We start from the raw sequence: 15,831 nt of genomic DNA on the forward strand, positions 1-15,831 counted from the left end.
CCCCACCACCATCATTGCCCATCACCTCCATCATTGCCTCCCCACCATTATTGCCTATCACCTCCATCATTGCCTCCCCCACCATCATTGCCTATCACCTCCATCATTGCCCATCACCTCCATCATTGCCTCCCCCACCATCAATGCCCATCACCTCCATCATTGCCTATCACCTCCATTGCCTATCACCTCCATCATTGCCCATCACCTCCATCATTGTCTTCCCCCACCACCATCATTGCCCATCACCTCCATCATTGCCTCCCCACCATTATTGCCTATCACCTCCATCATTGCCTCCCCCACCATCATTGCCTATCACCTCCATCATTGCCCATCACCTCCATCATTGCCCATCACCTCCATAATTGCCTCCACCACCACCATTGCCCATCACCTCCATCATTGCCTCCTGACCATCATTGCCTATCACCTCCATCATTGCACATCACCTCCATTGCCTATCACCTCATCATTGTCTCCGCCCCACCACCATCATTGCCTCCCGACCATCATTGCCTTTTACCTCCATTGCCTATCACCTCCATCATTGCCCATCACCTCCATTGCCTATCACCTCCATCCTTGTCTCCCCACCACCACCATCATTGCCCATCACCACCATCATTGCCCATCACCTCCATCATTGTCTCCCCCCACCAATATCATTGTCCTTCACCACACACACACACCTCACAGCAGCAGCAGGCACACACACGCAGGCACAGACACACTCTCACATACACACATGCAGGCAGGCAGGCACACACAAACGTAGGCACACAGCTCACCTCCCCGCAACAGCAGCTCATCCCAGCAGCCTCTTCCTCACTGGAAGCTTTCTGACTTAAGGTACCGTCACACTGAACGATATCGCTAGCGATCCGTGACGTTGCAGCGTCCTGGCTAGCGATATCGTTGAGTTTGACAGGCAGCGGCGATCAGGATCCTGCTGTGCCATCGTTGGTCGGCGCAGAAAGTCCAGAACTTCATTTTGTAGCTGTACTCCCGCAGACATCGCTGAATCGGCGTGTGTGACACCGATTCAGCGATGTCTTCACTGGTAACCAGGGTAAACATAGGGTTACTAAGCGCAGGGCCACGCTTAGTAACCCGATGTTTACCCTGGTTACCAGCGTAAACGTAAAAAAAAAAAAAAAACACTACATACTTACATTCCGTGTCTGTCCCCCGGCGCTGTGCTTCTCTGCACTGTGTAAGCGCCGGCCGGAAAGCAAAGCGGTGACGTCACCGCTGTGCTTTCCGGCTGGCGCTCACTGTCAGTGCAGAGAAGCACAGCGCCGGGGGACAGACACCGGAATGTAAGTATGTAGTGTTTGTTTTTTTGACGTTTACGCTGGCAACCAGGGTAAACATTTGGTTACTAAGCGCGGCCCTGCGCTTAGTAACCCGATGTTTACCCTGGTTACCCGGGGACTTTGGGATCGTTGGTCGCTGGAGAGCTGTCTGTGTGACAGCTCTCCAGCGACCACACAGCGACGCTGCAGCGATCGGCATCGTTGTCGGTATCGCTGCAGCGTCGCTAAATGTTACGGTACCTTTAGGCAGCATGCTGGATGAGTACATCATCCAGCTGGGCTGTCTCAGACAGGAAGCAGGACTTCCGGTGGTGAGCTGCTCTGTGTGAGTCTGTGTGCCTGCATGTGTGTGTCTGTGTGCGTTGCTGTGTGTGTGTGGTGCGGTGGTGGGGCTTTACATGCGGGCAGTGTTAGCTGCACACACCCTGCGGCTAACGCTGCCCGCTATTAAAGAGAAAAGGTATTCACACCTCTTCACGCCCATAGGGGCGTCGGGAAGCGTGAATATTCATTTTGCTTTAGCAGCAGGGACAGGATCCTGTGTCCAGCTGCTGCTACTGGCACAGGGCGGGCCCATTTGACTCAGGGGCCTCATAGCCACTGGCTGGGGGCCCCTGGAGCAGTGGGGGCCCTAGGCAGCTGCTGGCCAGTATGCCAGCAGGTGTCAGTGCCTGGGCCCACCGGAGAATCCTCCTGTTCTCCGGTGGGCTAGTCCAAGCCTGCTTGTAATGCCTCACATGATACAGCGAAGCGAGGTGAAAGGCTTGCTAAAGCAAACTAAAGAAGCAATGAAACAGCGTGGTGTACAGTTTCAGATGATTCCAGGGCTAGGAGAAAGAAAAAGAAAGCGCTGTTTCATGTGTCCAAGAAACATAGAACGGAAAACTGAGAGATTTTGTTCAATTTGTAAAGAAACTGTCTGCAAAGAACTTTCTTCTGAAAAAATAACTTGTCAAAATTGTTTGGAAGACTAATATAATAGAAAAGAAACATAATAGAAATGTAGCTGCAGCTAGTTTGGTATAGATTTCTATGCGTTTTTTCAAATGTTTGTGTGAAATTTTGAAAAAAAAATGTTTTGGTTGTTTTCGGTGAAAAATTATAATTAAAATTTTGTTTACTAATCACATTTTATTTAGCAGTTTTAAAATAAACTTGTAAAAGTTATAGAAGTGTGTTTTTCCATATGATTTGCATGAGGGCCTGAAAGTCCCCCAATACGTTAATATGAAGATTTCTGATGTCACGCATGCTAGGGTTAAGAGTTCTTGTTCATCAATTCACAGTAGGCGAAAGGCTTTTGACAGAGGTCTAAGGCTGCCGTCACACTAGCAGTATTTGGTCAGTATTATACATCAGTATTTGTAAGCCAAAACCACTTGTCAAGACTATCCAGCTAATATAGGGAGACTTTAAGGAAGGCAAAATTGAACTTTCCTCCAAAAGGACAAAAGCGGACTGTCTAGTGCCACCTATTCTGTGCGCATGGACAATAGGTTCCCCAATGTCAGTACCTATAATCGGGAAAGATATGAACAGGCATGACAAAATGACAACCAGAGGAGAATGGCACTGGGGATCACATCTGGAGGCCATCTCTACCCCAATGCACTTCCACCCTAATTAACGCACATGTTCAAGACACTATTTTTTCTTTGGGGCTGAAAACTTATTAGTTATGTTATATTTTAAAGATCTACCCAGCCATAGTGTAACTAGCACGCTTGTGGTGAACTGTAACCATCAAGTATTCTGTGCCTCTACGGTTTGAAGATCAGACTTTTCTGACCCGAGTCTCCATCTGTCATTACCTTTCTTAAAAATCAGAGACCGAAAAATAAATTTCAACTTTCAGCGTATGTTGGCAGACCGCTCATATTTACATTTCTTTATAATTTTATTTTTAAATCCTTACCCCCACAGTGTTTTATCTGGACAGAGTTGTTCTTCTGGTCGGCCGGGTTTCGTACTAGACATACAAATCCAATATCCTGGTGGTCTAGTGGAAAGGTTTCTTCAATTTTATTTTCAGCATTACTTATAGTCTGATACTCAGAGTTCCCTTCTCTGTATTTCCAGGTTAAAGAAAAACTTGGTGTTTTTGATGGGACAGAACAATTGAGATTGACGGAACATTGATCCTCAATTCTCCTCACTTTGTGTATAATCTTTGGAGGCGGGACGGGATCTGTAACCAGAAAGAAACATTCATTTACAGTATAAATCTCGTTAATATTTTATCTTCTGCATTTGGCACTGTTCTCTTTTATTAAATTATAAAATACAATGTTCGAAAAATGGTTTCCTTCCTTCATAAACCACAAGACCAGAAGTTTCCATATGAGCTCGACCACAAATCGGCCCACACAAAGAAAAAGCTGGGACTTGTATCACAAACAAACATGGTGATAAGAATACTAATTACTAAGGCTGGATTCACATTTGCGTTTTTTTTTGCGTTTTTGCGGTAAAAATTGCAAAAAACGCATGCGTTTTTTCCTATACTTAACATTAAAAACGCATGTTTTTTTGCATGCGTTTTGATGAGTTTTTGCAACGCATGCGTTTTTTCTCTGCATGCTTTGGGTTGCAGAAATGCAACATGTAGTAATTTTAGCGGCGTTTTTTGGCGGCAAAAAAACATATTGATGTCTATGTAAGCGCATGCATTTTTAAACGCATGCGTTTTTATAGAAAAACACAAGAATACACAATTTTAAGCCACCCCCAACCCTAACCCTAAAACACAAACTCTAACTCAAACTGTAACACAAACTGTAACGCAAACTCTAACACAAACTCTAACACAAACTCTAACACAAACTCTACCACAAACTCTAACACAAACCCTAACCCTAACCCAAACTGTAACCCTAACCCTGGCCCTAACCCTAGGGATCCTAACCCTAACCCTAGGGATCCTAACCCTAACCCTTACGGTTAGGATCCCTTAGGGTTAGAGTTAGGGTTAGGGTTTGTGTTAGGGTTAGGATCCCTTAGGGTTAGGGTTACGGTTAGGGTTGGGGTTAGGGTTTGTGTTAGGGTTAGAGTTTGTGTTTTAGGGTTAGAGTTAGGGTTAGAGTTTGTGTTAGGGTTAGGATTCCTAGGGTTAGGGTTTGTGCTAGGGTTAGGATCCCTAGGGTTAGGTTTAGGATTCCTAGGGTTAAGGTTAGGGTTAGGGTTTGTGTTAGGGTTAGGATCCCTAGGGTTAGGGTTTGTGTTAGGGTTAGGATCCCTAGGGTTAGGGTTTGTGTTAGGGTTAGGATCCCTAGGGTTAGGGTTTGTGTTAGGGTTAGGGTTACTAGGGATCCTAACCCTAACCCTACGTATTTATGTTTATAGTGGGTTTTCTAGTTGATTTTGATGATTGGCAGCTGTCACACACTTCTCATCATGTGTTTCAAAAACGCAAACGCAGGAAAAAACGCGTTTAAACGCGTCAAAACGCGTTTAAATGCAAAAACGCATGCGCCTAAAAAACGCTGCGTTTAAAAGTGTTTTTGCACCAAATGCGTTTGCGTTTAAAACGCTACGTTTTAAAACGCAAGTGTGAAACCAGCCTAATACAGATACAGTCATTAGTGAAAAATATAATACTGAAGACAGCAGGAGGCAGTGCTATACTGGACGCAGCGCTATACTCTAGGCTGCAGGACAGCGCTATACTGGAGGCAGCAGGGGAAGCAATATACTGGAGGCAGCAGGGGCAGCACTATACTGGAGACAGCGCAATACTGGCAGCAGCAGGGGGCAGCGCTGGAGGCATACTGGAGGCAGCGATATACTGGAGGCAGCAAGGGGCAGCGCTATACCGAAGGCAGCAATACACCAGTGGCAGCACTATACTGGAGGCAGAGCTATACTGGAGGCAGTGGAGTGCAGTGCTATACTGGAGGCAGCGCTATACCGAAGGCAGTGGGAGGCAGTGCTATACTGGAGGTAGCGGGGGCCAGCAATATACTGGCGGCAGCGCTATACCGGAGGCAGTGAGGAGCAGTGCTATACCGGAGGCATTGCTATATCGGAGGCAGTGCTATACTGGAGGTAGCGGGGGGCAGCGCTAACACCAGAGACAGTGAGGGGCAGTGCTATACCAGAGGCAACGCTATGTCGGAGGCAGTGGGGGGCAGCGCTATACCGAAGGCAGCAATACACCAGTGGCAGCACTATACTGGAGGCAGAGCTATACTGGAGGCAGTGGAGTGCAGTGCTATACCGGAGGCAGCGCTATACCGAAGGCAGTGGGAGGCAGTGCTATACTGGAGGTAGCGGGGGGCAGCAATATACTGGGGGCAGCGCTATACCGGAGGCAGTGAGGAGCAGTGCTATACCGGAGGCATTGCTATATCGGAGGCAGTGCTATACTGGAGGTAGCGTGGGGGCAGCGCTAACACCAGAGACAGTGAGGGGCAGTGCTATACCAGAGGCAACGCTATATCGGAGGCAGTGGGGGGCAGCGCTATACCGGAGGCAGCGGGGGGGGGGCAGCGCTAACACCAGAGACAGCGGGGGGAAGCAATATACTGGACTGGAGAGAGCAGGGGGGAGAGCAGCAATGACTTTTTACAGGTTTTGTGTGAAAGGATAGATTATAGTTTCCATGAATGTCTTTATTCACTAAATGTGTGTGTATGTAGTACGAGTGTATTAATATACTCCGCTACTGCTGTTCTCTCCGGTGTCCAGCGCCTTTCCGCTCCTCTCTATCACTCTGCGTGAGCCACAAGCCTCTTCTACAATGTAAGCCTATTTGGTGCCTCATTCTGATGCTCTGTAGACTTACATTGTAACAGCGGCTTCTGTGTCACGCAGAGCGCAGTGTGACCAGGAGGAGTCTACAGAGCAGAGATGTCACCGTGAATTGGAGCAGAATGGTGCTGGATCCCACAGGGAGCAGCGGTAGGTGAGTATATTAATAGTCATGGATATGTGAGCAGGTTGCAGGATGCAGTGACGCACGAGAGGCAGAACAAGGGTTAACAATTTAATTTAACAATGGGATACTCCACGCAGGGAGGCAAACAGTTAAATGAGGAAATAAAAACTTAAATTGTAACGGATATGCAGAGTTAATGAACAAGGAATGAGGTAATGGCAGTTCTTTCAAACACTTATCGGGTCAGATGTTCCTCAGGCTGCAGATGATGCTAGGGCATCAGCAGCGCCGACAACCGCCGGCGCGGTGCTTGTCCAATGAGATCCTGCAGGCAACGGTAGTCCGTCTTCTGGCGGCAGTGGTCGGTCTCCAGTACCTTCCGCTGAGCTTCTAGTCCATAATTGGATGTGGCCAACGCAAACAAGAGTCCTGGTCGAGCGGTGTGTCAATGTCCAGCAACGAGAGCAGCAGCGTACAGTCCTGCACCCTTCTCTGGTCCTCAGGCTTATGAGAAGCGCTCAGCTGTACAGGGCTCTCGGCTCTTTCCCTGTGGGCTCCGGCAGTGTCCTGGCATTGGGTCTGCTGTGTGTTGTGATGGCCTGGCTGCGCGCACTGCGGAGCACGCTGCACATGCAACTTGCTTCTGTCACTGCTGGCGGGAAACTGACGCTGCATGCGCTTTCACTTTTAACCATGCCCCGGCTTCTGGGTCAGGGCACCTGTCTAAGCCTTTTTCCCTTCCCCCGGACAACATGGGATGCTGCCTCAACAGTTACGGACCCGGTTTAGTACAGGTACTAGACAATGTTCATAGCCAAGATGAGCGGGACCCACAGTCAAAGGCTGCCGTCACACTAGCAGTATGTGGTCAGTATTTTACATCAGTATTTGTAAGCCAAAACCAGGAGAGGAACAAATAGAGGTAAAGTATAATAGAAACATATGCACCACGTCTGCATTTATCACCCACTCCTGGTTTTGGCTTACAAATACTGATGTAAAATACTGACCAAATACTGCTAGTGTGACGGCAGCCAAATAGTCGATCATCAGCAATTCTAAGGGAGCAGAGGTCACTATGATCTGGGTGTGAGCTCTCTGTTCCAGAGGTTTATCCAATTCACAGCTTTGGCATTACTTATAGGCCTCCTCCAGAATTTGCAGAACCTTGGTAAAGGTGTTCCACTCGTTGGGAGGGGCAAAACATCACAGAACATCTGGCTTCCCCATCCAGGGCCATCACAGCAATCTCTGCCTGTATAGCGGGTGTCATGGGGTGCATTCTCAGCATTCCCTTGACTCGCTGGGTCCAGTCCCACAGCAGTGAACTGCTCCCTGTGAATTTTGGGAGATTGCTGAGAATGACCCCCAACAGCAAGCTGGCCCTTGGGGCACCCATGGTCACTTTATCTGCTGTCTCTGTGCTTGTAGACTACATCAAGTGTGAGCAGGTTACGGGATGCAGTGACCCACGAGAGGCAGAACAAGGGTTAACAATTTAGTTTAACAATGGGATACTCCACGCAGGGAGGCAAACAGTTAAATGAGGAAATAAACAGTTATATTGTAACGGATATGCAGAGTTAATGAACAATGAACAGGTAACGGCAGTTCTTTCAAACACTTATCGGGTCAGATGTTCCTCAGGCTGTAGATGATGCTTGGGAGTCAGCAGCGCCGACAACGGCTGGCGCGGTGCTTGTTCAATGACGTCCTGCAGGCAACAGTAGTCCGTCTTCTGGCGGCAGCGGTTGGTCTCCGGTACCTTCTGCTGTGCCCCTAGGCCGCAGGACTGTCAGGGTCAAGGTCGAGCGGCATGGCAATGTCTGGCAACAAGGGCAGTGGTGTACAGTCCTGCACCCTTCTCTGGCCCTCAGGCTTATGTGCAGTGCTCAGTTGTACAGGGATCTCGTCTCTCTCTCTGTTAGGGTATGTGCACACGTTGCGGATTAGCGTTAGGAATTTCTGCTGGACCTTCTTCCCTCTCTTGCCAGAAAATGCAGGTGCGATTTTGTCGCGTTTTTTGGGCACCCCACCAGAAAAGTGACATTAATATTTAGTAGATCCTCCTTTTGCAAAAATAACAGCCTCTAGTCGCTTCCTGTAGCTTTTAATGAGTTCCTGGATCCTGGATGAAGGTATTTTTGACCATTCCTCTTTGCAAAACAATTCCATTTCAGTTAAGTTTGAAGGTCGACGAGCATGGACAGCCCTCTTCAAATGATCCCACAGATGTTCAATGATATTCAGGTCTGGGGACTGGGATGGCCATTCCAGAACAGTGCATGAATGCCTGAGTAGATTTGGAGCGGTGTTTTGGATCATTGTCTTGCTGAAAGATCCATCCCCTGCGTAACTTCAACTTTGTCACTGATTCATGAACATTATTGTCAAGAATCTGCTGATACTGAGAGGAATCCATGTGTCCCTCAACTTTAACAAGATTCCCGATGCCGGAATTGGCCACACAGCCCCAAAGCATGATGGAACCTCCACCAAATTTTACTGTGGGTAGCAAGTGTTTTTCTTGGAATGCTGTGTTTTTTGGCCGCCATGCATAACGCCTTTTTGTATGACCAAACAACTCAATCTTGGTTTCATCAGTCCACAGGACCTTCTTCCAAAAAGAAATTGACTTCTCTAAATGTGCTTTTGCATACCTCAGCCGACTCTGTTTGTGGCGTGCTTGCAGAAACGGCTTCTTTCGCATCACTCTCCCATACAGCTTCTCCTTGTGCAAAGTGCGTTGTATAAATGACCGATGCACAGTGACACCATCTGCAGCAAGTTGATTCTGCAGCTCTCTGGAGGTGGTCTGAGGATTGTCCTTGACTGATCTCACCATTCTTCTTCTCTGCCTTACTGATGTTTTTCTTGGCCTGCCACTTCTGGCCTTAACAAGAACTGTACCTGTGTTCTTCCATTTCCTTACTATGTTCCTCACAGTGGAAATTGACAGGTTAAATCTCTGAGACAGCTTTTTGTATCTTTCCCCTGAACAACTATGTTGAATAATCTTTGTTTTCAGATCATTAGACAGTTGTTTTAAGGAGCCTATGTTGCCACTCTTCAGAGGAGATTCAAACAGGAGAACAACTTGCAAGTGGCCACTTTAAAGGGACTCTGTCACCTGAATTTGGAGGGAACAATTTTCAGCCACAGAGGCGGGGTTTTCGGGTGTAGTACATGCCTGCACAAGGCAATCTTGCCTTGCGCAGGCGTGTGCTATGGAGGACAGAGAATGAACTTCAATCCAATATTGCAGCCAGCATGCAGCCAGCGGGTAAGGAATGGGTGAATCAAACACCCGAAAACCCCGCCTCTATGGCTGAAAATTGTTCCCTCCAAATTCAGGTGACAGAGTCCCTTTAAGTAGCTTTTCTCATGATTGCATACACCTGGCTATGAAGTTCAAAGCTCAATGAGGTTAGAAAACCCCCCAAAAGTGCTTTAGTAAGTCAGTAAAAAGTAGGTAGGAGTATTTAAAACAAGAAAATTATAAGGGTGCCCATACTTATGCACCTGTCAAATTTTGTTTGAATGCAGATTGCACATTTTCTGTTAGTACAATTAACCTCATTTCAAGGCAGAAACATTACTGTGTCCAACAGTTATTAGATATATGAAACTGAAATAGATGTTGCAAAAAATTTTTTTTTTTATAAAACATTAAGCTTAAGATTAATAGGGGTGCCCAAACTTTTTCATATAACTGTATCTACAGTGGGGCAAAAAAGTATTTAGTCAGTCAGCAATAGTGCAAGTTCCACCACTTAAAAAGATGAGAGGCGTCTGTAATTTACATCATAGGTAGACCTCAACTATGGGAGACAAACTGAGAAAAAAAAATCCAGAAATTCACATTGTCTGTTTTTTTATCATTTTTTTTGCATTTTATGGTGGAAAATAAGTATTTGGTCAGAAACAAACAATCAAGATTTCTGGCTCTCACAGACCTGTAACTTCTTCTTTAAGAGTCTCCTCTTTCCTCCACTCATTACCTGTAGTAATGGCACCTGTTTAAACTTGTTATCAGTATAAAAAGACACCTGTGCACACCCTCAAACAGTCTGACTCCAAACTCCACTATGGTGAAGACCAAAGAGCTGTCAAAGGACACCAGAAACCAAATTGTAGCCCTGCACCAGGCTGGGAAGACTGAATCTGCAATAGCCAACCAGCTTGGAGTGAAGAAATCAACAGTGGGAGCAATAATTAGAAAATGGAAGACATACAAGACCACTGATAATCTCCCTCGATCTGGGGCTCCACGCAAAATCCCACCCCGTGGGGTCAGAATGATCACAAGAACGGTGAGCAAAAATCCCAGAACCACGCGGGGGGACCTAATGAATGAACTGCAGAGAGCTGGGACCAATGTAACAAGGCCTACCATAAGTAACACACTACGCCACCATGGACTCAGATCCTGCAGTGCCAGACGTGTCCCACTGCTTAAGCCAGTACATGTCCGGGCCCGTCTGAAGTTTGCTAGAGAGCATTTGGATGATCCAGAGGAGTTTTGGGAGAATGTCCTATGGTCTGATGAAACCAAACTGGAACTATTTGGTAGAAATACAACTTGTCGTGTTTGGAGGAAAAAGAATACTGAGTTGCATCCATCAAACACCATACCTACTGTAAAGCATGGTGGTGGAAACATCATGCTTTGGGGCTGTTTCTCTGCAAAGGGGCCAGGACGACTGATCTGGGTACATGAAAGAATGAATGGGGCCATGTATCGTGAGATTTTGAGTGCAAACAAGCCAAAAACATCACTGCTCTAGAGGAAATCTGCATGGAGGAATGGGCCAACATACCAACAACAGTGTGTGGCAACCTTGTGAAGACTTACAGAAAACGTTTGACCTCTGTCATTGCCAACAAAGGATATATTACAAAGTATTGAGATAAAATTTTGTTTCTGACCAAATACTTATTTTCCACCATAATATGCAAATAAAATGTTAAAAAAACAGACAATGTGATTTTCTGGATTTTTTTTTCTCAGTTTGTTTCCCATAATTGAGGTCTACCTATGATGTAAATTACAGACGCCTCTCATCTTTTTAAGTGGTGGAACTTGCACTATTGCTGACTGACTAAATACTTTTTTGCCCCACTGTATCTATAGATAGATATATCCATAGGCAGGCAGGTTGATTAATGAACATAAAGAAAAAAAACGGGAAAAAAACGGCATGGGCTCTCGCACAATTTTCTGCGCCAGTGGGGGAAAGCCGACGGCCGGGGGCCAATATTTGTAGCCTGGGAAGGGCTTAATACACATGGCCCCTCCCAAGCTATGAATATCAGCCCGCAGCTGTCAGCGTAGCCTTTACTGGCTATTAAATTAGGGGGACCCCCCCAAAAAATGATGGGGGATCCCCCTATATTTTATAGCCAGAAAGGCTACGCAGAGAGCTGCGGGCTGATATTCATAGCCTAGAGAGGGGCCATGGATATTGGGCCCCCCGGCTACAAATACCAGTCCGCAGTGGCCCCAGAAATGGCGCATCTGTAAGATGTGCCAATTCTGGCACTTAGCCCCTCTCTTCCCACTCCCGAGTAGTGGTGGGCTATGGGGTAATAAGGGGTTAATGTCACCTTGCTATTGTAAGGTGACATTAAACCGGGTTAATAATGGAGAGGCGTCAATAAGACGTCTATCCATTATTAATCCTAGAGTAGTGAAAGAGTTAAAAACAAAACAAACACAGCCAGAAAAAAGTATTTTTATTATTCTTAATTTAACCATATTTCAGTGCCTGCAAAAAAACGTAAAATAACAAACCATATACTCCCTGTCCGTGGCAGTCCAATTAATAACGAGTGTCCCATGACGATCTCCCCTATAGAACAGTGACATCGGGTGATGTCACTGCTCTATAGGATCTCCAGTGACACACTGACAGGAGACAATAGCTCCTGCAGTGCATCACTGAAGAGGTTACCTCAGTTCAGGGTCTCACTTTATGGCATTGCTGTGTGGGAACTTTCTCACACAGCAGTGCCAAAAGTGAGACTAGGGACTATTTTTTACAGTGGTGGAGGAATACAGTGCGGAAGGATACCTCCCTCCCGTCATTGTATTCCTGGAGCCCCTAGAGAGCGGTCGCATCAGCTGATGCTGCTGCTCTCCACGGGAGATCGTCGTGGGACACTCTTGGATTTCTGCGAATCAGGGAGTATATTGTTTGTTATTTTAATATTTTTTACAGGTGACACTAGCTTTAGGGAACAACGTGACAAGTGATGGACAGTATGTACTCTATGTTATATGTACTGTATGTATGTATTGAATGTAATGTATGAATGTATTGTATGTAGTATGTATGTATGTTGTATGTATGTAGTATGTAATATGTATGTATGTATGTAGTATGTATGTTGTATATATGTAATATGTATGTAGTATGTTGTATGTATGTAGTATGTATGTAATGTATGTATTGTATGTCTATATGTATGTTGCATGCTCTGTCATATGTTGTATGTTCTGTCATATGTTGTATGTACTGTCATATGTTGTATGTTGTACTGTCATATGTTGTATGTTCTGTCATATGGTGTATGTACTGTCATATGTTGTATGTACTGTCATATGTTGTATGTACTGTCATATGTTGTATGTACTGTCGTATATTGTATGTACTGTCGTATGTTCGTGTTTTTTTTTTTTTTTTTACATTCAACACATTAGCCGTATGATGGGACTACTACTGTCCCATCATTGGCTAATGTGTCAATCACTGTCACTGTAGCAGGCATAGCCCAATGGGACTTGTAGTCCGATCGGACGATGCCTGCACGCGCACACACCCCCAAGGACCCCCCACAGCCTGGCGCAGACCCCCCACAGCCCGTCGCAGACCCCCCCACAGCCCGCTGCAGACCCCCGACAGCCCACCACAAACCCCCAGCAGCCCCACACAGACGCCCGAGAGCCCGCCGCAGACCCCCGACAGCCCACCGCAGACCCCCGATAGCCCACCGCAGACCCTCAGCAGCCCCGCACAGACCCCCGACAACCCGCCTCAGACCGCCGACAGCCTGCCGCAGACCCCCAGCAGCCCCGCACATATCCCTGACAGCCCGCCGCAGACCCCCAACAGCCCGCCGCAGACCCCCGACAGCCCCGCACAGACGCCCAACAGCCCCGCGATCCCCGCAGACCCTCGCGATCGCCGCAGACACACACAAACACCCGCACACACAGCCTCCGCCAACACTCCGCCCACGCACTCTTCCCCCTCCCGATCTACTGCGTTTCTCACAGCAAAACCGCAGATCTTTTTTAGATCTGCGGTTTTGCTGCGGATGTGCCCGACTCAATGCAAGTAAATGGATGCAGAAAGGCTGCAGATCCGCACATATAAATGACATGCTCCTTCTTTTAACCCGCAGCATTTTCAGTGCGGAGTTTTCCGCACCACTAGCAAAGCATTTTTTTCCCATTGATTTACAGGAAACTGGCAGGAAACTGGCTGAGGCTGCTTGCTTTTACTTTTCACCGTGCCCCTGGTTTAGTACAGGTACCCGTGGTCCAGTCTTCCCCCTTACAGATATACACATATTTATTGAAGAACATTAATGGGAGCGCTTCTCTTAGTATGCTCCAATTATCCTAATAAATGTGAACACCTACCATGAATTGTGAGGCAAAATGTCTCCGTTACTATTCCACCATCAGCCACAGTAGCCTCAGCAATATACCATCCATTATCGCGTTTTGTCAAATTATGGATGCACAAGTCTCTCCCATTATCACCCAACTTGTATCGATCATCCAGTCTTTCAGTCATGGAACGATTCTGAATCTTGGCAACCTGCAATTCAACTCCTGATGTGTTATGTTTCCATATAATTTCTTTAGGAGATTGGTCAAAAGTTGCTGGAAGACGAATGTAGGAATGTGAAATCCCATGTATTTCCTTTCGACATGAAGCAAGAGCTACAACAGAACAAACAAAAAGAGGACGTTTTGACTAGAGCAAATTAACCTTCAAAACCTCCCATTGTTTCATGTCCCCCAGATTAGTAATTTCTCATAGATAAACCGGACTCATTGTAGTGACTGTGCAGTGGTTCTCTTATCTCTCCAATTACCTAAGAAGGTTCTCTGTGTCAGCGCCGGCCGGCCGTAAAGCAGAGCACAGCGGTGACGTCACTGCTCTGCTTTACGGCCGGCGCTTACACAGTGCAGGGAAGCTGACGCCGGGGGACGCGACAGACACCGGAATGTAAGTATGTAGTGTTTTTTTTTCTTTACATTTACAATGGTAACCAGGGTAAACATCGGGTTACTAAGCGCGGCCCTGCACTTAGTAACCCGATGTTTACCCTGGTTACCCGGGGACCTCGGCAATCGTTGGTCGCTGGAGAGCTGTCTGAGTGACAGCTCTCCAGCGACCACACAATGACTAAACAGCGACGCTGCTGTCTATATCGCTGCAGCGTCGCTTAATGTGACGGTACCTTTAGGTGTGCCGATGCGTAATTATATGGATAACATTAGCTAATGGGGAACTAGACCAGAAATACTGTACAAGGTACTAACCTGGGGTGTAAATAAACAGAAGTCAATACACAAGTGACAGAACCAAGTCAGGTGTAGGATGGGCGTTCTTGGCCATTTATGATGGATTGCACCTCAATAGAAGTTTATCTTTAAGGCCGGCCTCACACTAGCGAGTTTTACGGACGTAATAGAGGTGCAGAAAATACGGATTGCATACGGTACAATGCATCTCTATGCCCCTGCTCCTATCAGCCGTGTTTTACTGATCCGTATTATACGGTCTTCTACGGCCGTAGAAAATCGCAGCATGCTGTGTTTGTCACCGTATTGCGCCAAAATTCCGCCAATGAAAGTCTATGGGGGCCAGAAAAATACGGATTACACACGGACCAGCAGTGTGACTTGCGAGAAATACGCAGCGGTGTTAGAGAGAAAAGCCGGCAATTGAATTACCGGCTTTAAAGCTATCTCGCGCTGGATGAAATATTAATATATATACATATATGTGTCTACTGACATACATACACATATACAGTGGGGCAAAAAAGTATTTAGTCAGTCAGCAATAGTGCAAGTTCCACCACTTAAAAAGATGAGAGGCGTCTGTAATTTACATCATAGGTAGACCTCAACTATGGGAGACAAACTGAGAAAAAAAAATCCAGAAAATCACATTGTCTGTTTTTTTATCATTTTTTTTGCATATTATGGTGGAAAATAAGTATTTGGTCAGAAACAAACAATCAAGATTTCTGGCTCTCACAGACCTGTAACTTCTTCTTTAAGAGTCTCCTCTTTCCTCCACTCATTACCTGTAGTAAGGGCACCTGTTTAAACTTGTTATCAGTATAAAAAGACACCTGTGCACACCCTCAAACAGTCTGACTCCAAACTCCACTATGGTGAAGACCAAAGAGCTGTCAAAGGACACCAGAAAAAAAATTGTAGCCCTGCACCAGGCTGGGAAGACTGAATCTGCAATAGCCAACCAGCTTGGAGTGAAGAAATCAACAGTGGGAGCAATAATTAGAAAATGGAAGGCATACAAGACCACTGATAATCTCCCTCGATCTGGGGCTCCACGCAAAATCCCACCCCGTGGGGTCAGAATGATC

The 15,831-nt window shown here is 46.4% G+C and overlaps 1 protein-coding gene across 1 annotated transcript in view; it reads right to left on the reverse strand.

Annotated features, from left to right (window-relative positions):
• Window positions 1-15,831, reverse strand: part of LOC138638779 (CD48 antigen-like) — a 78,584-nt gene that overhangs the window by 17,975 nt on the left and 44,778 nt on the right. Inside the window, exons 2-3 of the mRNA XM_069728363.1 lie at window positions 13,844-14,149; window positions 3,235-3,507 (exon numbers count right to left, since the gene is read on the reverse strand). Of these exons, the coding sequence (XP_069584464.1) occupies window positions 3,235-3,507; window positions 13,844-14,149 (579 nt within the window). The remainder of the gene's footprint in view (window positions 1-3,234; window positions 3,508-13,843; window positions 14,150-15,831) is intronic.

The sequence above is a fragment of the Ranitomeya imitator genome, chromosome 1 (genome assembly GCF_032444005.1).
Source record: "Ranitomeya imitator isolate aRanImi1 chromosome 1, aRanImi1.pri, whole genome shotgun sequence".
Taxonomy (NCBI): domain Eukaryota; kingdom Metazoa; phylum Chordata; class Amphibia; order Anura; family Dendrobatidae; genus Ranitomeya; species Ranitomeya imitator.